The 21551-nt window shown below is 37.8% G+C and overlaps 1 protein-coding gene across 1 annotated transcript; it reads left to right on the forward strand.

The window, feature by feature from the left end:
- The first annotated feature begins 1351 nt into the window (after positions 1–1351).
- Positions 1352–21437, forward strand: LOC122010824 (probable magnesium transporter NIPA1). The gene is made up of 8 exons (XM_042567298.1): positions 1352–1493; positions 1613–1669; positions 14664–14754; positions 14827–14987; positions 15436–15563; positions 15639–15776; positions 17598–17690; positions 21291–21437. Exons 1-8 carry the CDS (start codon positions 1367–1369, stop codon positions 21435–21437), a joined length of 942 nt encoding a protein of 313 aa, XP_042423232.1. The 5' UTR covers positions 1352–1366.
- The last annotated feature ends 114 nt before the right edge of the window (positions 21438–21551 follow it).

The following is a 21551-nucleotide window of genomic DNA, read 5'->3' on the forward strand; positions in this document are numbered from 1 at the left end:
CACCTTCTAAAAGTCAAAATAAACTATGAATAGCAAATTTGAACTCCTTGCAATATCAGGAATCTACAGGAACTGAAATGGGTGCAATCGGAGCTCTCTAGGTCCATCAGTAGGTTTGATATGATTCATATCAGGCCCAACGTGGGTCTGATATGAATTTTTTTTGCTGATTCTTTCTTCTTGTATTTTAACACCTTCTAAAAGTCAAAATAAATAATGGATAGCAAATTTGAACTCCTTGCAACACAAGGAATTTATAGAAACTGAAATGGGTGCAATCGGAGCTCTCTAGGTCCATTAGTGGATTTTGACCGAAACTCACTAATGGACCTAGAGACATCAGATTACACCCATTTCAGTTCCTGTAGATTCGTGATGTTGCAAGGAGTTCAAATTTGCTATTCATAGTTTATTTTAGCTTCTCTAAATGTATTAAAATATTATCAAAAAATTAACTAAATTTTAAATGTCGTTGATGAAAGAGGAGATAGAAAAGAGAAAAGAGAGAAAAGAAAACGACAAAAAAAAAGCTTGATTGGTCAGAGGATAAAAAGGGAAGTGCACTTGAAAAAGTGCATCTTTTGGTAAATACCAAAGTAGCATATATTTTTTGATCAATTAAGATATCTAAATACATGATTTAATAAATTACCATTTTTTTTATGATAATTATTTAATTCTTCGAATTGATTAATATTAGAGAAAGTCAGTCCTACACTCCTACTCTACATATGTGAAACTGAGGTGGTTCGGATTGTTCAATTGGTTTGGAGCAATAGCAGTTTGGGAGAAAAGGTATCTTTGAATTAGGTGCGCTATTTATTAAAAATTAGAATATGATGTGTGATTTATAAATTCTCGAAACCTATGTACCATATTCATAATGTTTTGACAGAAGTGGAAATTATTTGGGGGAAAAAGTAAAATTGAAGGAACAAAGTGAAAAATTCTTTCTCCAGCGCAACGGTCCCCTATTTGAGGCCAAACTGTATTCGATCGACGGTGCATTGTTCTGCATGCGACTAAAATGGAGGAGGCGGAACGGCGAGCACATAAATGGCGGAGGCGAGGCCTGTCTTCTCTCTCTAGAGCCCCCGGAAATCGAAAGGATGAAGTGCCTCAAAGTGGTCTTCTGCACCCTCCCCCTCTCCTCCTTCGATGAACTCCTCCCAATGCGCTGATCCACCAATTCCTTCGGCTTTCTCGTCCGGTGCCGATCGTTTTGGTGGGTGTTCATCTTGGTATGCAACATTGTCTTTGTTTTTAGGAAAAGATACGCCTTTTTTTTAGAAAAGGATGCAGTTCTATGTGAACTTAGTTTTTGTTAGAGCCAGGGATTTAACTCGACAAATTTGGGTGTTTCGTGATGGGGGTGTCGGAAGACAATGTTCGTGGGCTCGTGTTGGCCATGTCCTCCAGTATTTTTATTGGATTAAGCTTCATTGTGAAGAAGAAGGGGCTGCAAAAGGCAGGGGCCAATGGAGTCCGAGCAGGTCTGTTTAAAATGGAAAAAAATAACTGTTTTCCCCCTTTTGGGTATGAGGCCTTGTGTCGAAAAATTGCTTTTTCCTCGTGCCTAAATTGCAATGATGTTTTCATTTTCAAATTTCAGGATCCGGGGGTTTCTCATACTTATACGAGCCTATATGGTGGGTGGGAATGCTCACCAGTAAGTAAGAATGTTGAATATTTTTGATTCGTTAGGTATTAGTATCCAAGTAGATGAATAAGTAAGTCTTTGATTGTAGAATTTCTACATTCTGTTTTGACTGTATGAATCCTTGGTTAACAATATTATTACATCAATAAGTAGTCCCTAGTCAGCAGGAATCAACCATCATATGCATAACTACTTGCTTTAGTCTGTGTATCGTTGTCATTCATCATATTTTTTCTATCATGTTTTAGTTTTCACATTACATTATAACCAGTATTTCATTATTACTGACCAATATATTTAAATGAATGAGAAGCAAAACTATTGATAATAAATACATGAAAAATATAGCTAGTAGAAGGGAATAAAATCAGTTGCACACATATAGAGGATGGGTTTAGATTCATAGATACTTGGTTGAATAATACAAATATTTTATTGAATATTATCCTTCATACACAACTTTATTCATATTAGGTACCTTTGTCTATGACCACACTATTCTATGCCTAGAGAAGAATTAAGTTGTTTTCTCAAACATAGGCATCTTAACACAGATGCCTCTAACTTTGATGGACCATTACACCCTAATACAAGCTTCTTGATTAGTTAATTGAAATAAAAGACTATCTTGATCAGTATGACATGACCGTTATCAAACAAGTATAATGTATCGAATACAAACTAGAGCTGCTAAGAAATTCAACAATTTAGACAACCACTAAAATATAGAACTGAAATGCAATGTAATCTTGAATATGGATATTCCTAAATGTTTCATTTCTAAATATCTTGCTGATGAATTATAGTAAAATTTATAAATCTAAAATTATCATTACTAAAGGTGTCAAAATCTTATGGAGTTGATTGCTTGTTTACTATTTGTAATCACTCAGATTTCTACTTAAACTTTTATGTGAGAGACACATAGATAAGAGAAAAGAAATTATACTATGTAGGGATTCTTTTTTAGTGCCCAATGCTATAGTAAGTTATCTTCATGCATCCATGAACATGAATCCTAAGAGTTGTGTAATTTATTTAGCCTCACCATTAACATTAGTTTAATTTTTGAATTTGAGGATATGATATTTTACTAGGAGGCATTCAAGCTTTTGTTCTTATATGTTGTCTTTATCATAGGGTGTTCTTCTATGGGGTTTCAAGGATTTCAGTGTTGACCCATGCTGTTCGAAACAAACGATTTTTACATTCCGGCACAAGATCGACATTGATACCCTATCAGTACGGATGTGCCGATAGCTATGCAAGAATCCTATGCTCACATACATCCTAGCATGAATTGATTCCTTTTGTCGATTACAAGAAATTAAAAGGCATGGATGGCTATAAATGCTTGAAAACTTACCCAGTAGCAACACACGTAGATTAGTGAGAGAGATCAGCAGTAGCGAGGATGAGCGATGACTCTTCTGTTGAATAAGTGAATGGAGAAGAAATGGAAGAGGAAAGAGGCTCCATTGTGAATGAGACTTTAGTCCTACATTGGAAGTTTCAAGGAAATTTTGTTGGTTTATATTGATTCACATACATTGAGGTTATGAACAAATGCATGAGGAGAGGCTCTCTCTCACGTGTGGGTGCGCAGGGGGGTGCAAATCCAGGGCCCCGATTTGCACTGAACCAAGTTGACTCGTGTGCGAGCGCGACCTGCGCACACGAATGCCGAACCGGTCGGGGCAAAAATTTGCCCAAGTGGAACAACCAACATTTTACCACATAGATCTTTGGCTGCTGTGAAACGGACGCATTAAATTCGAGATTAATGCAGAATAAAATCGGCCGAGTAATAATGAGTGAAACGGTGGTCGTTTCATTGCTCGGCTAATAATGACCATTAAGGTCATTAACTCTGGCCACTGATCCGAGCTACTATATAAGGAGGCTCCGATCATAGACAGGACACACAAGATAGCAAAGACTCTCCATTTTCTTCCTCCTCCTCTGTCCTGCAGCTCCTACTCAGCGGAGTGCCCGTGGTAGCATTCGGGTGCCACCCAGTTCGCCGTGACCACCAGTGCTTGGTCGGATTCACGGTCGGTCGTTGTATCCTGGGAAACAGACGACCTTTGTAAGCCTCAAAACACAGCCAGAGGTGGGCGAATCTGTTTCAAGGAAACTGCGACTCGCAGGCTTAAGTCAGTTTTTCTGCCCATTAGGCCGAATTGCCCGGCTGGTCTTCCGCTCTGCAGACCAACCCTGTCATTCCGTTCTGTAGACTTGGTCTTCCGCTTTGCAGACCAGCCCTGTCATTCCATTCTGCAGACCTGGTCTTCCGCTCTGCAGACCAGCCCAGTCGCTCCGCTCTGCAGACCTGGTCTTCCGCTCTGCAGACTAGCCCTGTCGTTCCGTTCTGCAGACCTGGTCTTCCGCTTTGCAGACCTGGTCTTCCGCTCTGCAGATTTGGTCTGGCGCTCTGCAGACCTGCTCTACCTCTCTGTTCTTCCGCTCTGCCTACAGACCTTGTCTTCCGCTCTGCAGATTTGATCTTCCTCTTTGCAGACCCGCTCTGTCGCTCCGCTCTGCAGACCTGATCTTTCACTCTGCAGACCTGGTCTTCCACTCTCCAAATCTGGTCAGCCGCTCTCCAGACTTGCTCTGACGCTCTGGTCTGCCGCTCTACAGACCTGGTCTGCCGCTCTGCAGACCTGTCCAGCCGCTCTTTGGCACGTAGCAGAAACCAACCCCTGCTGGCAGCCTGAGATTATCCGCTCAGGTCATTTCGACTGTAAGTTGAATTTAATTCAGTGTAGCTTAAATTCAACTAATAATCGTAAATCTCCGACATTAGATTGTTTGTATCCAACAATCTTGAAACAGAGTCGACTCTGTTGAGATGGCCACGGAATGAAATGTTGAGGTGCAACAGACTCAACACGTGCAGGCCTCCTCCGCCCCAATTGGGACTGTGACAATCAACCACGGGGAAAAGCCAGAGAAGTTCAGTGGACTGAACTTCAAGAGGTGGTAGCAGAAGATGCTCTTCTACCTGACCACGCTCAATCTAGCTCGGTTCTTGACCGAGGACCCTCCCAAGCGTGCTGAGGATGCTGATGCGCAAACCATCAGTACAGTGGAGGCATGGACTCATTCTGAGTTTCTTTACCGAAACTATATCCTTAACTGTCTTGCCGACTCGCTGTACGCTGTGTATAGCATGAAGAGAACGGCTAAGGAGCTGTGGGAGTCCCTGGACAAGAAATACAAGACGGAGGACGCAGGGGCAAAGAAGTTCATTGTGGGTCGATTCTTGGACTACAAGATGGTTGACTCCAAGACGGTGATCAGTTAAGTCCAGGAGCTTCAGGTGATCTTGCACGAGATCTACTCAGAAGGGATGGTTCTGAGTGAAACCTTCCAGGTGGCTGCTATCATTGAAAAGCTGCCTCCCGGCTGGAAGGACTTCAAGAACTACCTGAAGCACAAGCGGAAGGAGATGAATGTGGAGGAACTCATTGTTCGACTTCGCATCGAAGAAGACAACAAGAGTTCAGAGAGGAAACTGTTCTCTCAGGCTACTGTGAAAGCCAACGTGGTCGAGCACAGTCAAAGCTCGAAACGGAAGAACCTTAAGTCTTCCAAGATGGGACCCAGAGGAGGCATCAGCAAGAAGAAGTTCTCTGGGAAGTGCTTCAACTGTGACAAAGTGGGTCACAAATCTTCGGAGTGCAGAAAGCCGAAGAAGAAGCAAGAGGCCAACCTGAACGAGGGACCAGAAATGGACGACCTCTGCGCTGTGGTCTCTGAGTTAAACCTGATCGGTTCAAACCCGCGGCAATGGTGGATCGATACTGGAGCCATCAGACATGTGTGATGCAACAAGGAGCCGCTCCACAACTTCGAAGAAGTCACTGGAGACAAACTGTTCATGGGGAACTCAGCAACCTCGGACATCATGGGCCAAGGAAAGGTGGTGCTGAAGATGACTTCGGGCAAGGATCTCACTCTGAACAATGTGCTGTATGTTCCGGAGATTCGAAAGAATCTAGTGTCCTGATCACTATTAAGCAAGCATGGCTTTCACATTGTCTTTAAGTTGAACAGAGTTGTATTGTCCAAGAATGGAGTGTTTGTAGGAAAAGGCTATGTATCTGATGGGTTGTTTAAGCTCAATGTAATGACGATTAGGCCTAAGATAAATAAAATTGAAAACTCTTCCACTTATATGCTTGAGTCTTCGTGTTTGTGGCATGGTAGACTAGGGCATGTTAATTACGATGTATTGCGTAGATTAATTAATATGCAAAGCATACCTACATTCCACCTTGACGCAAAACACAAGTGTGAGATTTGTGTTGAAGCGAAAATGACAAGGTCATCCTTTCAACATATTGAAAGAAGTAATGAACCACTTGACCTAATCCGCACTGATGTGTGCGACCTAAAAGGTACACCAACACGTAGTGGTAATAAATACTTCATCACTTTTGTATATGATAACACAAAAATATTGTTATGTGTATCTTCTCAAAAGTAAGGATGAAGCTATAGAGAAATTTTCTCTCTATAAGAATGAGGTTGAAAACCAACTTAATAGGAAAATTAAGGTGGTTCGAAGTGACCGAGGCGGTGAATATGTGTCACCGTTCGCTGAGTTGTGTGTTGAACATGGGATCAGACACGAAACAACAGCTCCTTATACTCCTCAGCAAAACGGAGTTGCTGAGCGAAAGAATCGAACTCTAAAGGAAATGATGAATGCTCTTCTATTGAGCTCTAGATTACCAGAGTCCATATGGTGGGAAGCTGTGTTAATAGCTAATTACCTTTTAAATAAGGTGCCCCAGAAGAAAATAGATAAGAGCCCTTATAAGTTGTGAAATGGAAGACAACCGTCCTACAAATATTTACAAATGTGGGGGTGTCTTGCCAAAGTGTTGGTGCCTGATCCGAAAAGGGTTAAGATAGGACCAAAGACTGTTGATTGCATATTTATTGGATATGCACATAACAGCAGTGCTTATCGATTTTGTGTGTATGAGTCACACATACCAGAGATACACAAAAACTCGATAATCGAATCGAGAAATGCCTCGTTCTTCGAGCATGTGTTTCCGTATAAGACCCGAAAGGATGTTAGCTCCTCAAAACAGGCAAATGAAACACAAGGCGAAGAAGAAGATGATGATGATGATGATGAGCCAGTTGAGGTTGAGCTTAGACGGAGTAAAAGAGCTCGGGTAGAAAAATCCTACGAATCGGATTTTATCACTTTCATGCTGGAAAGTGAGCCCCGGAGTTACTCAGAAGCAGTAAGCTCGTCTGATGGACCTCACTGGAGAGAGACAATTGCATCTGAGATAGAATCTATCTTGCAAAATCACACTTGGAAACTCCTAGATCTTCCTCCGGGAAGTAAACCACTAGGCTGCAAGTGGATCTTCAAGAAGAAAATGAAATCAGATGGCACAATTGATAAATACAAGGCCAGATTGGTTATCAAAGGATACCGACAACAAGAAGACCTTGATTATTTTGATACATATTCTCCGGTGTCGAGAATAACTTCCATTAGAGTACTGTTGGCTATCGCTGCTCTATGGAATCTCGAAATACATCAAATGGATGGAAAGACAGTCTTTCTAAACGGAGATTTAGAAGAGGAAATCTACATGGACCAACTTGAGGGGTTTTCTTGTCAGGACAGAAAAACAAGGTATGTAGATTGGTGAAGTCATTATATGGCTTGAAACAAACTCCAAAGCAGTGACATGAAAAATTTGATAATGCCATGAAGAAATGTGGATTTAAGATCAATGAATGTTATAAATGTGTCTACATGAAAGCCACAAAAAGTGACTATGTAGACGGCATACTTATCATTGGAAGTAATGATAAGATAATAAAATCCACAAAAGGTATGCTGAGCTCAAGATTTGATATGAAAGACATGGGCCTAGCTAATGCGATTTTAGGAATCAAAATTCTTAGAACGACAGAAGGACTTGTTCTTAGTCAGTCTCATTGCGTGGACAAGATTCTTGAAAAATTCACCAAGGGTGATACAGTGTTGGCATGAACGCCGATAGATACGAGTCAACATCTAGCAAAAAATTGAGGTGAAAGTATCTCTCAAATAGAGTACTCTCGAGTAATTGGAAGTCTAATGTACTTGATGAGTTGTACACGACCAGACTTGGCCTACGCAGTAAGCAAACTGAGTAGATACACGAGTAATCCCGGTGTTAAGCACTGGAAAGGGATAACAAGAGTACTGAGGTTCTTGAGGTATTCTCGTGAATATGGACTGCATTATACAAGATATCCTGCTGTGATCGAAGGATACAGCGATGCAAGTTGGATATCTGATATAAAAGACTCTAAGTCTACGAGTGGATATGTCTTCACTCTAGTAGGTGCAGCCATTTCCTGAAAATCTTTTAAGCAAACCGTAATAACCAGATCCATGATGGAATCTGAGTTTCTAGCTCTTGACAAATGTGCTGAAGAGCCTGAATGGCTACGACAATTCTTAGAAGATATTCCACGATGGCCGAAACCTGTGCCGGCGATTTGCATACATTGCGATAGTCAATCAGCAATCGGTCGGGCACAAAGTCATCTGTATAATGGTAAGTCTAGACATATACGTCGTAGACATAATACTATTAGACAACTACTCTCAACGGGAGTTATCACTGTTGACTATGTGAAGTCAAAGGATAACCTAGCGGATCCGCTAACCAAGGGGTTAAATCGAGAGTTAGCTATAAGCTCATCATGAGGAATGGCCTTGATGCCGTTGTCAGCGATCAGTGCAGAGGACACCCAACCTATACTGACTGGAGATCCCAAGAACTAGGTTCAAAGGGACAACTAATCTGCACTGACTAGACACACAGTAGGGGAATAGACCAATGAAACAGTGACTAGACCAGGGTAAGCCGATGGGCTTTTAATGGTCAAGAAGAGTAGATGACAACTCTTGAGGGATCACCTATGTGAGAAAGAAGTGGGGCCGCTTCGAAGAGAATTGGAGGCACAATTCTTAGAGCTTCTCACAGAACCAGGCGTGTTCATGGCCAAGAACGAACACACTCATGAGAACTGAGTTGTATCAGGGAGAGTCTTGGGTGAGATTTGTCACTGCTTACACAGACGACAATATAGTTCAAGGACATTGTGTCTACTATCGGCCAGTAAGCAACCAAATCTTCACAAGGGAAGGTTTAAAGGGTAAAACCTACCTATCCTATACTTGACTCAACTGCTGAATGCTATCACTTACCCTATCTCCATTCATGTGGGGGATTGTTGAATAAGTGAATGGAGAAGAAATGGAAGAGGAAAGAGGCTCCATTGTGAATGGAACTTTAGTCCCACATTGGAAGTTTCAAGGCAATTTTGTTGGTTTATATTGATTCACATACATTGAGGTTGTGAACAAATGCATGAGGAGAGGCTCTCTCTCACGCGTGGGTGCGCAGGTGGGGGGGGGGGGTGTGTGCAAATCCAGGGTCCGGATTTGCACTGAACCGAGTTGACTCGTGTGCGAGCGCGACCTGCGCACACCAATGTCGGACCGGTCGGGGCAAAAATTTGCCCAAGTGGAACAACCAACATTTTGACACGTAGATCTTTTGCTGCTGTGAAACGGACGCATTAAATTCGAGATTAATGCAGAATAAAATCGACCGAGGAATAATGAGTGAAACGGTGGTCGTTTCATTGCTCGGCTAATAATGACCATTAAGGTCATTAACTCTGTCCATTGATCCGAGCTCCTATATAAAGAGGCTCCGATCATAGGCAGGACACACAGCATAGCAAAGACTCTCCATTTTCTTCCTCCTCCTCTGTCGTGCAGCTCCTGCTCGGCGGAGTGCCCGTGGTAGCATTCGGGTGCCACCCAGTTTGCCGTGACCACCATTGTTTGGTCGGATTCACGGTCGGCCGTTGTATCCTGGAAACAGACGACCTTTGTAAGCCTCGAAGCACAACCGGAGGTGGGCGAATCTGTTTCAAGGAAACTACGACTCGCAGGCCTCGATCAGCTTTTCTGCCCATTCGGCCGAATTGCCCGGCTGGTCTTCCGCTCTGCAGACCAGTCCTGTTATTTCGTTCTGCAGACCTGGTCTTCTGCTCTGCAGACTAGCCTTGTCATTCCGTTCTGCAGACCTGGTCTTTCGCTCTACAGACCTGGTCTTCCGCTCTGCAGACCAGCCCTGTCATTCCGCTCTGCAGACCAACCCTGTCGCTTCGCTTTGCAGACCTGGTCTTCCGCTATGCAGACCTGGTCTTCCGCTCTGCAGACTAGCCCTGTCGTTCCGTTCTGCAAACCTGGTCTTCCGCTCTGCAAATCTGGTCTGGCGCTCTGCAGACCTGCTCTACCTCTCTAGTCTTCCGCTCTGCCTGCAGACCTGGTCTTCCGCTCTGCCTGCAGACCTTGTCTTCCGCTCTGCAGATCTGGTCTTCCGCTCTACAGACCAGCCCTGTCACTCCGCTCTACAGACTTGGTCTTTCGCTCTGCAGACCTAGTCTTCCGCTCTCCAGATCTGGTCAGCTGCTCTCCAGACCTGCTCTGACGCTCTGGTCTGCCGCTCTGCAGACCTGCCCAGCCACTCTTTGGCACATAGCAGAAACCAGCCCCTGCTGGCAGCTTGAGATTATCCGCTCAGGTCATTTCGACTGTAAGTTGAATTTAATTCAGTGTAGCTTAAATTCAACTAATACCCGTACATCTCCGGCATTAAATTGTTTGTATCCAACATCTTCAACTCATAACATCCATGTTTAGGTAATATTTTGATGTCTTTGGAGTCTCAGAGGAGAGGAGAGATGGTCGGTCGACTAGCAATTGTCGTGGTTGTTGACCAATTCGTGTTTGTCCAAACAAATCACAACCAACAACGACCTAGGAAGGAGAAATAGCGAAGAAAATCACAAGGGGAGAAAAGTGATTAGAGATTCTAGGAAAAAGAATTTTAAAATGACTATTAATTGAAACAAAAAAAAGTGATATAAATTTATCATAATGTTATAAATAATTAGTATATATCAATTTTATAAGTTGTTATAAGATATATATGAGTCGTTTAAATGCATAATAGTGATATGATTAATTATATTAATGTTATATGGTTTTGTAACAGTGTTATAAAATCTTTATAATATCGTAATAGGGTTATAATAATTGTACATATATTTTATATTTTTTTATTATTTTTAAATAAGTTAAAATAAAAAATTAAAAATATTTGAATTAAAATTTTTAGTATTTTCAATTAATTCAAATTCATAATCAATCAAACCTTAAAATTTTAAATTTTTGAATAATTTTAAATTAGTAAATAATTTTAAATTAGTAAATAATTTTTTAAAATAGTAAATAAATTTAAAAATTAGTAAGTGATTTAAAATTTTTTAATTTATTATTTTTTAAAAATATATATTTTTTAAAAATATATATTTTTAAATAAATTTCCAAAATATAATTTTAATGTTTAAATTAATTTTTTTAATGATAAAATTTCAAATATATTAAAAAAATAATTAAAGACCTTAAATAACTTTAAAATATGATTAATAATTTTTACAATTATCCTTGACTCTTTAAAAGGTTTTTAGAATTATATTTGAACTCTTAGTTTTATTAATCTCTATATTTTTAAATACAAAAAATACATTAAGAATTACATTAATTACAAGAATAATTTGAAGTTGTGAGAACTTGAGTTCATTGTAGATCTATATAAATATAACATGGCAATATCAATAATCATGAAATCTCCAAATTTGTGACAATTTGAAGTCGAAGACCCATCTTCATGACATGCACATGTCCTCATACTCAATGTATTTGCAATAAAAATTTAAAAGATTAAGACTATTTTATTATATGCAATAATAAAAAAAAATCTAAATTTTGAATACCTTGTTATAGCTGTTGCAAAATTTAATAGACATCAAACATTTCAAGAGAACACATTGAAAGAACTTAGCAAAAAACACCCGAAATATAAAATCAATAGTAAACACTTATAGCAAACAAATATTAATAAAAACAAGCTATGGTGGTACTGAGATCGTATTGTTCCCGACCATACCAAAACTTCTATATAGCTCAAAATTTTAACTTCTCAACTTTATCATTTTCATCCCGCTAACTAATTTTAGAGATGAGAACATCATCCTAGCCTAGTGATCAATTGAGATATTTTTTATTCATTGGAAGAGACAATCAAAAAGAAATAAAATGCACACATTTCTTACTCATGGAAGGAATGCCAAAGAAAGATAATGAATCAAGTCTATGCTAAACAAATTTGGAGAGTTAGTGATGCTATTCTTCCTTGTACTTGGAAACAAGGACCTAAAAAATATGCAGACAACTTGCTTGAAGGTGACTTCTTGTTTGGGGAAGAACAACTTGCTTGAAGGTGACTTCTTGTTTGGGGAAGAATAGTGTAAACTAGGAATCAATTTTTTAAAAAATGTTTTTAATTATTTTGATAGGTTGCCTTTTCTAGGGCTATATTGAAGTGCATGTAGAAGATTAATTAAATTGGTTCATTTTCTAATATGTAATTATTTCCTAGTTTAGATGAGTAGTTAATGTTTTCTTTTTGATGATTTTAGTTTATTTTCATTTTTTTTCATTTTGGAGGCATTAAAAGGACCTCAACTTCCCCTATGTTAATCAACCTTTGACCTAAAAATATTCCTCTTTATGAGTTTTCATTCTCTATGTGAGATCAACACAAAATTTCTCGTGAGGCGTGTCTAGATGTTGAAACTTTTGCCAGACCATATGGAAGTGATGAAAACTATGAAACTCTCACGATTATGTCTCCATGATATAGTTGTCTACTTGACTCTTCTAATTTTACTTCTCTTTTTTTTTTCTTTTAATAAAAGGAAGTGCAATCTGTCTACCCAGGTGTTGTGCATATCTCTGATCCACCATTTACTCTATGTAATTATATATCATTTCTAATATTCAGATCCTGTAAGCCACTTCTATTTTTGTTAAGAAGATTTTGTTTTTTTCCTCTACAATTGCATCTTTAATCCTAATTGTTTTGACTTCTCTAATTATAAAAGTTATTTTGTTTTGAACAAGTCTATAACATCTTAAGCAATTTTGTGCTCATTTATTATCTATTATCTATTGGAGCTATGTTTAACTTCTCTAGGTTGGTAGTACCTTTTTTCTAACATTCTTTTTTCTACTATCTTATGTATATTATTTTTAATTATCCAACATTAACCCATAAAGTATAAGAGACACAAGTTTAAGCTTTGAAATCTCTCCTACACTTCAATCTATAAGTCTTTATACTATTTATGGTATCTTTGCCAATATTGCCTAAGAAGGCTACCTAGCTTTAACTAAAAAAAGAGGAGTGCTTCGCCTAATGATTATGCGGTTCCCTTTAGGGAATTGTTCCAAAGAGTTGTCCTCTTAGGCTGGAGTAGTCTAGGAGGAAGTCTAGCCATCTAGGTGAGTTTATTTAAAAAATAATTTATTTATCTTATTGGTTCACTTGAATACAACGCTAATTGCCCAACCCATCACAACAATCCTCTAATATATTATATGATTATCTAATTACGTTATATGTTTTTTCATTGGAATGTGAAATATGATGTGGTTTATTCTTTTTTATGTAGTTACTTATATCTTGTTTACATTTGGTTATTTTTTTGATTGATTAATACACTTAGTTGGCAATAATACATGCAATGTATATGTTGTCTTGTACAACTACTGAAGCATTATTGTAGATATGCCAAAGTGTGCCACATATATTGTAGGAATTTTAGTCAAGTCATAATGCATGCTTACAACTCTAGGCCAACAAATATGTGAAAAACATCAAGAATAATGGGTCTAAAACTAATTCTTTGTTGATATATATACTCTTTGTTATTTTTTTTACTTATCTATTTTATTGTAATGTTATCCGCTTAGACCGTCGTATAATGTCTAGGGTTTATGCAGTGAATCAATCACCTATCACTTGAAACAACCGTTTAAAACCTTGAAAAAGGAATAAAAATATTGAGTGGGAGACAGGTCATCTATGGTTCATACATGATAACTAAACATACCTTTGTCCCCAAATATTGAGTCTCCAAAGTCTAAACAATCATTTAATGGTTAAAATTATTATTATTAGTATTTGAAGGAATGGAAGGTTGGTAGCCTGCCATATGTTGATCACTACGGTTTATGTACTCATCCAGTCTTTAAATGTTGAGTGGGAAAATACGAGTGTTTTTCCATTTTTACTCACTATGATTATCAGTTTTTTCTCTATTTATCAGTATAATGTTGGTGATGATACTTGTAAGGTCTTGGATGCTATATTTTCCATGCCAAAATATGTACCTCAAATGGATAACTGAGTTTTTAAATTAGGAAATTTAGTCTGTTTGGTAGTTGTCCTAACTTTTAGTGTATATCTGTCTTCCACTTTTATAATTCAAAATCAATAACCAAATATTTTGGACAACACATTCATATTTTTCTTGCAACAAACAAGAACAACTTTACAGTTGATTTTGTGGTTTTATTGAAAATTTTCTTCCTCTTAGTTCAGTCCAGTAGAAAATTAATCTAGTCTATATGCACATATATCTTCATTCTTAGTTCTTACATATTTTCCATGTGAAAAGGCATATGAACATGATTGCAAATTTTTCTGAGTTCTTGGTGATCCGCCCTTTGAATATATTGATAACATTTAGTACAACTGTATGGAGGAATAATGCTGAAGATTTTTTGACGTTCCTAATGCTTTTCTTTTTGAACAAGTAAATAGGACGCCTATAAGAGTGAAATTATCTTATAGTAGTAAGAACATTCAGGAAAAGAATGCTCATACTTTAGTGTTCACAGTCATCTAATTCACCATGCCGCTGCAGTTTTATGAATTTTTTTTACCAAACTTGATCAATGTCTCGCTTTAGATTATGTCCACTTTACATGTATCTGACCATTTTTAGTGATTAGCTCATGTCAACAATTTATCATCTCCAGTGATACTTGGCGAGGTTGCTAACTTTGCTGCCTATGCATTTGCTCCTGCCATCCTTGTCACTCCTTTAGGAGCATTGAGTATAATTGTCAGGTATGGTGATAATTTTGCTGACTAGAAATTATCCAGTATTGTACATTATCTAATGAAAGCTATTTTATGCAGTGCAGTGCTAGCTCATTTCATGTTGAATGAAAAATTGCACATATTTGGTGTCCTCGGCTGCATTCTCTGTGTTGTGGGTTCTGTTAGTATTGTATTGCATGCTCCAAGAGAGAAAGATATTGTATCAGTTAAGGAAGTATGGAGCCTTGCCACTGAACCAGGTTATCCATGCATGCATACCAAGATGCTTCAATTAGCAATTTCTAATAAATGTTAACATAACCACATCTCATGCCAATTTGACTAATATATTGCATCTATAGCAATTTCAACATAAACCTTTAATTGACGTATAAATTATGTTTGATGTGTTGTATTGTGCAAGTAATGTGGTAACCCTGTAGTTGGTATGTGATAAAGGATAATTTTGTTGTATGATTCTTCTCTTTCTGCTGCACTCATTTTTTTATGCATTCTATTCTAAGCTGCAGAATACTGTACTAGTATTTTCTCCTCTATGGTAGAATTTATGATGAGGTTCAACTAGCTTAATCTACTCTGTGCTACTTCTAATGTTAAAATATAAATTCGTAACAAATTAGAAGAATCTTGTTGATATTCAAACTTAAGAAAATAGCCAAAACTAATAAAGTAATTTCTTGCCTTCAGGCTTTGTTACTTATTCTTGTCTTGTCCTGTTCCTGGTTGCGTTCCTCATTGTCCAGTTAGTTCCACGCTATGGTCAAACACATATGCTGGTATACGTTGGAATTTGCTCACTAATGGGTTCCCTAACGGTATGTCCAGTGCATCAAAATGTGTATTTTTTGGCTATGTAAGTTGTATCTTACTTTTCCTTTTCCTTCATTCAGGTCATGAGTGTAAAAGCAGTGAGCATTGCATTAAAGCTAACATTTTCAGGAATGAATCAATTTGTCTATTACCAGACTTGGTTTTTTGCAGCTACTGTAGCATTTTGCTGTGTTATGCAGATTAACTATCTGAACAAGGTAACCAACTCTGAGGCATCTGTATATCAATCAATAAGCTTATTCAAAATATTTTCTAATTGAAGTTGAATAATAGTCTACAAGCAAAGAGTTTGACAAATATTGAGCAGTATATTTTAAACCAATCAAGAATTTAGTTACTACTAAAACAAACAACTACTGTTCAGTTGTCAGAAAAGAGGTCAGTCTAAATAGGTTTTACCTTTGTAGCATGGTTTCAAGTGCACAAAGGCATCAGTCAACACCTTTGAAAAGTATCATTCTGGTTGCCCATGACAGATATTTTCTTGTATAGAAAGATTCTATTATGACTTATTCTATTTGCTGGTCATGAGGAGGAAATGAAAATAAAAAAGAGGGGAGGGAGAAGTGCCAATAGATAATTCCAGTTGAGACAAGAAGATTTTCTTCTCATGATTCAGTCAGCAATCCTCTGGTCATGAGGAAGCAACAAAACATTAAAAAAGAGAGGAGAGCTCAAGATGAGATGCAGTAATTGAAGCATTAGTAGTGGCAGAGAAGAGTAACTACATAGTCAGAGAAAGACTGAGTGTTTGATGGCCATATTGAGTGGCAATAGATTTTTTTTTTTTTCCATCTGTCCATAGGAGAATTTTTTTTTTTCCTTCGTCCATCCATGATTAATTCATGCATCCACGAGGTACACATAGAGAGAGAGAAAAAAAAAACCTTTATAAGGATGAAGATACAAATTATTAAGGAAAAAAATATATAATATGATATAATTTCTAACTTTATAAAATATACTATTACTAATGAATTAAATTATTTTATATATAAATTTAGTTTAATTTAAAATTTATTATAATAAATTCAAAATTAAATCATGTTTAACCTCCTTGATCATGTCATGTTTACATGGTGAACTTAAGTTAATCTAAATCGACTTTTGCCAATCAAACATTTCACTTGCAATAGACCCAATGTGCAACGGTAAAGTTGCTGCCGTGTGACCTTATAGTTATGGGTTCAAGTCGCATAAACAATCTCTTATAATGCAGAGTAAGACTGCATACAATAGATCCAGTGTGATCTAACCCTCCCGCATGACGGGAGTTTCATGTATCAGAATGCCCTTTATATTTTTTTAAAAAATACCAAAATTATATCAGTATTGAAACCGTATTATTTTGGTCATAAATCGAAATTCTGGTATACTTCAAAATTTTAAACCAGTGTGAATCTCTTTTCTGATGATGTGGATTAATTGTTGTATGAAATTGGCCTTGTTAGAGCATGCTTTATACAAGAAGTAAATAACCTAGTCTAAATACGAAACATAATTTCATGCCATGGGATCCTAAAGGCAGTACCAACATGGATAAGCACTAAAGTTACTTCCAAGCTTGCTTGATTCAATTATGCATAACTTGGTCTAAAGAGAATTTATAGAATTAAAAGTTTCAGTATTATTCATATTGATAATACTTTTGTTACGCTAATGGTATGGTTAAATTCTGGGTGGGGATATTAGCATTAGGTTTCATTGTATATATACTATACTTTCCGAAGAATAAAAGGTTAGTATTTATTTCATCTTATGAAATTTCCACATATTCATTCTGGTTTAATTGTCTTCTCACCCCAGTGTATAGGAAATTCTCGTGTTAATATATTTTGTGTACTTAACAGAAATGTTATTATAGTTGGAACAAACACATGTTACAGGTTCATTAGGATGATGAACACAAAAGTAATTATGATCATTGAAGAGAAAGTTCAAGCTATTTTGAATTCTGATGCTCTGATATTTTTCTGCCATTTTTCACTCTTAATTGCATCAATAGGCTGTTCTTGCAGGCACTTGACACCTTTAATACAGCTGTTATATCCCCTGTCTACTATGTGATGTTCACTACTTTTACCATATGTGCCAGCATGATCATGTTTAAGGTGATTTACTATTTTTACTATTTTCTGTTAGTGGCTATTGGTATTTTCCTAATCTATCCTTCTAAATATATGACAACATATATTTTTTACCTGGGGGTTAAGTACCTTAATGAACCCCATCCTTAGCATAATATGGTTTCACAAAAGGGGAGTTTAAACCTTTTTGAAGCTCGATGACAATAATTCTGGCCTGTCACTTTGCTCCCCTAAATAATCACTGAGACAAAGTAACGTTGCCACATGGACAATGTTTTATCTCACAAAATATTAGAAGGTATTATATCCCATCTACAGTAGATAAAAAAAGTTGGCTTTGCCCCTCTATTGTATGGCGTTGCTGCCACTAGGTTCAGGCCCATACTTTCCTAGTACATTTGCATAGTTTTCATCTTCAATAAGTGGAGAAGAAAAGGGTTGATCACTGTCAAAAATGGCTTCTTTTGTTTGAGTGAAAACTATTTTCCTTGAAATTTTCAATTTTTGAAAAATAAAATCATTATAATTTTTTATAGCACTAGATATGGAAAATATGGATCCTTTCTATTAAAAAGAAGAAACAAATAATGTAAGACATCGAATACAATTATCTAATTAAGCTATCAAATTAAAAGATAATGAACCAAAATAGTCTAATTACTAAACAACTTAATATAAAATTCAAAATCCTAATCATATTCCTACTCTTCATCAACAAAACCCTAGGAGTACCCTTCTTGGACAGGCTACTTGCATGGGAAGAGGGCACAAGGAGAATGACTTTTAACCGCTCCTACTGCCAATGAAAAAGATCATTGCATGTGTTAGGAAAAGGTAAGCCTCCCATTATCTTTGTAGGGCCTTGTTCAACATTTAACACCATTTAAATCTGAAGCAAAAAGGGAAGGGAACAGTTGATGCTTAGGTGCATGTATCAAAAGTAATTAGGAAAGCTTATGAGTAGGTGTTGATCTTGTCGAACAAAAGGAAAATCAACATAGGAAAAAAATACGTAAGAGAGGTTGATGAAGTCTTGAATCCACATCGAGTTGAGGCCAAAGCACTCTCAAGGGGCATGAAGTCTTCTTACTCATAAAAGAGGGTCACATAGAAAAAAAGTAATAATTAGGATTCCTAATGGGCTCGATTTAGGAAGTTGAGGAGATAGCGGGATGGGTTTTAGCATGATAACTTTCTTTCCCTTGATTAAAACACATACCAGTATTCTAAATGGTGGTCGACCGCCTAGGCGGGAGGCAGGTATCAACTGCATTGCCTTTGCCTGAGGCATGCTTTAGGCGGAACTCACCTCCTTCTGCCACCGCCATGTCTAGAACCGCCATTGCCGCCACCTCCACTGCCACCATTTCGCCACCGCAATGCGTCTAAATGAGTCGTTTGGGCTTGGCGATGAGTCCGGACGCGTGGCTCGAGCCTGGCGACGTGTCCGAATGTGTCGTTTGGGCTTGGCGATGAGCCGGACGCGTGGCTCAAGCTCAAGCAACGAGCCCAAGCATATCGCCCGATCCTGGTGACAGGCCTGTAGGCGTCGCCTGAGCTCGACGACAGGCTTGAAGGCGTCGTCTGGGCCCAACGAATCGCCCGGACATGTCGCCCAGGCCTAGCAAAGTGTCCGAACTCGTCACGCGAACCTGACAATGCATCGGACTTGTCGCCCAGCCAAAATAGGGTATGCTGGTAAGTTGTAAGTTAGGGTTTAATTAAATAACTTTAGGTTAATAATTTTAATCAACTCCTAGTTATGATTGAGATTGTTTACATAGACTTAATTAAAGTCTAATAAAATTATCCCATTATATATATAATTAAATATTTAGATTTAATTTTTAGTTAATATGTTTTATTAAAAGTAAATATTATAAAGAATAATAATTATTTATAATATTATGTATAAAAAAAAATCAACCGCTTAGATGATCGAGGCGGTAGGTGGTCCCTGGTCGCCCGCCAGTGCCTACCACCATTCACAACATTGACACATACACACGCAATTAGGTAAAGAACTACTCATATCTTCACAGTTGTAGTTCTATAAGGAAGTAAGAGTATCCCCCCCCCAACCTGAGTTATAGATGTTAATTTTGCTTGGTTTAAATTTTAAATCTTTAAAGTTCTTCCATGGTACAACCTTAGTGATATTGATGCAATCACCCATGCATGTATGTTGTATGTTTTCGAGGGTTGTTGATATAATCTAACTAAGCATGTGTGTTGCACAGTTTTGATGTTTGTATCATGTTAAGTTAAGTATTTATTGTGATTTAATGCTATGTGTCAGGTGTGGAGGAGCATATCATTTGACAAGTTGGACGGAAGTCCTAGCAGACATGGGATGTTGAATGCTAGGTAGACATACATGATGAAAGTCCTAGCAAGCATAAGATGTTGGATTCTAAGCAAATGGATATGGTAGAAGACTTAGTTGGAAGGAGTGTCGGATGTTAGGTGGAGAAAGTCGTAGAAGGATCTTGGCTAGGAAGACTCAAAGTGGTAAGTACGAAAGTCCAATTGACATAGAGGTCTTCTAGTATCAGGTATACTTTTAACCGAGAACTTCTAGTTACTTAAGCTTGGGACAATGATTGTTTCGGAGCTAGGACTCAACATGTAGATGTAGATGGGTGTGTTATGGTGTCTTAGTCGACTAATACTGAAGTAACAGTCGATTGATGAACAGGATTATGCGCAAATTTGAAATTTCAACAAGCTCAGATTCGTGATATGGTCAATTGACTGTGTGGACTACTAGAGTCAATTGTTCGATTCCATGAATCACAATCGAGGATTGTGGTTTGCATGCAATAGACTGTTGTGTATGTATAATTGATTGATGGAAACCACAATATCTTTGAATTCATGGTTTAGCATGGAGGAGACAAAAGGATGAACAGTCAACTCGTCAAGTCAATTGATGAATGTCAGAAAGGAACAGAAGATTGAATAGTCAACTAGATGAGTCAACTAATGAATGTCGGAAAGGAACAGAAGATTGAATGGTCGACTAGACAAGTCGACTGACAATAAAACAGAACATTGAACATCGACTATGTGAGTCCTAACTTCTAGAAAGGAACAAACTGTTGCATAGTTAACTAGGTGAGTGATTGCTAACTTCCAAAAAGGAGCATATTGTTTGTGAGTAACTCTGGAAGTCAACTCTTCATCAACACACTCCATAGTCAAAGACATTGTAAATCGGCCAAATGCAATAAGATCGAAATATTCAGTCGGCCAAACACAAACTCCAAGGAGATCTCTATGAGATCATCACCTCATCTTGGAGGAGTTTTCCCTGATCCTTCAGATCAACCTATCTTCTTAGAAGCGAAACCCCATCTTACAAATTTTCGAGCGGGGAAATTGTCATAAAATTCAAGATTCAAATCTCAATAAAGACACTCCTGTGCAAACATATTCTACTTTCCAACTCTTTTGTTAATTTTCTTCCCTAAATTTTGCCACCTAATGTGCTTGTCTATATAGATACAGATATTATTGCATTATCCTAAAAAAAATTGCATCTTTTTCATTTGCACGTGTTTTAGCAGAAAACTAGTAAGTTTCTAGTGCAAAATTCTGATCTAATATGGCATTATGAACCAGGACTGGGACTCGCAGAATGCTTCACAGATCGTAACTGAAATATGCGGATTCATAACAATACTTTCTGGAACTTTTCTTCTCCACAAGACAATGGATACGGGATATGAGAAGCCGCCTCCACTGCCCCCACCTGCCAACAGCTTGTAGAATACATATGAACAAAGCCTTCATCTTATATATATATATAATATAATTCTTGCGGAATCGAGTTTAGTGGCAAGTAACACCTTGAAATCAGATTATGGGGACGCAACTCTCCTA

This window comes from Zingiber officinale, chromosome 8A (genome assembly GCF_018446385.1).
Source record: "Zingiber officinale cultivar Zhangliang chromosome 8A, Zo_v1.1, whole genome shotgun sequence".
Lineage (NCBI taxonomy): Eukaryota > Viridiplantae > Streptophyta > Magnoliopsida > Zingiberales > Zingiberaceae > Zingiber > Zingiber officinale.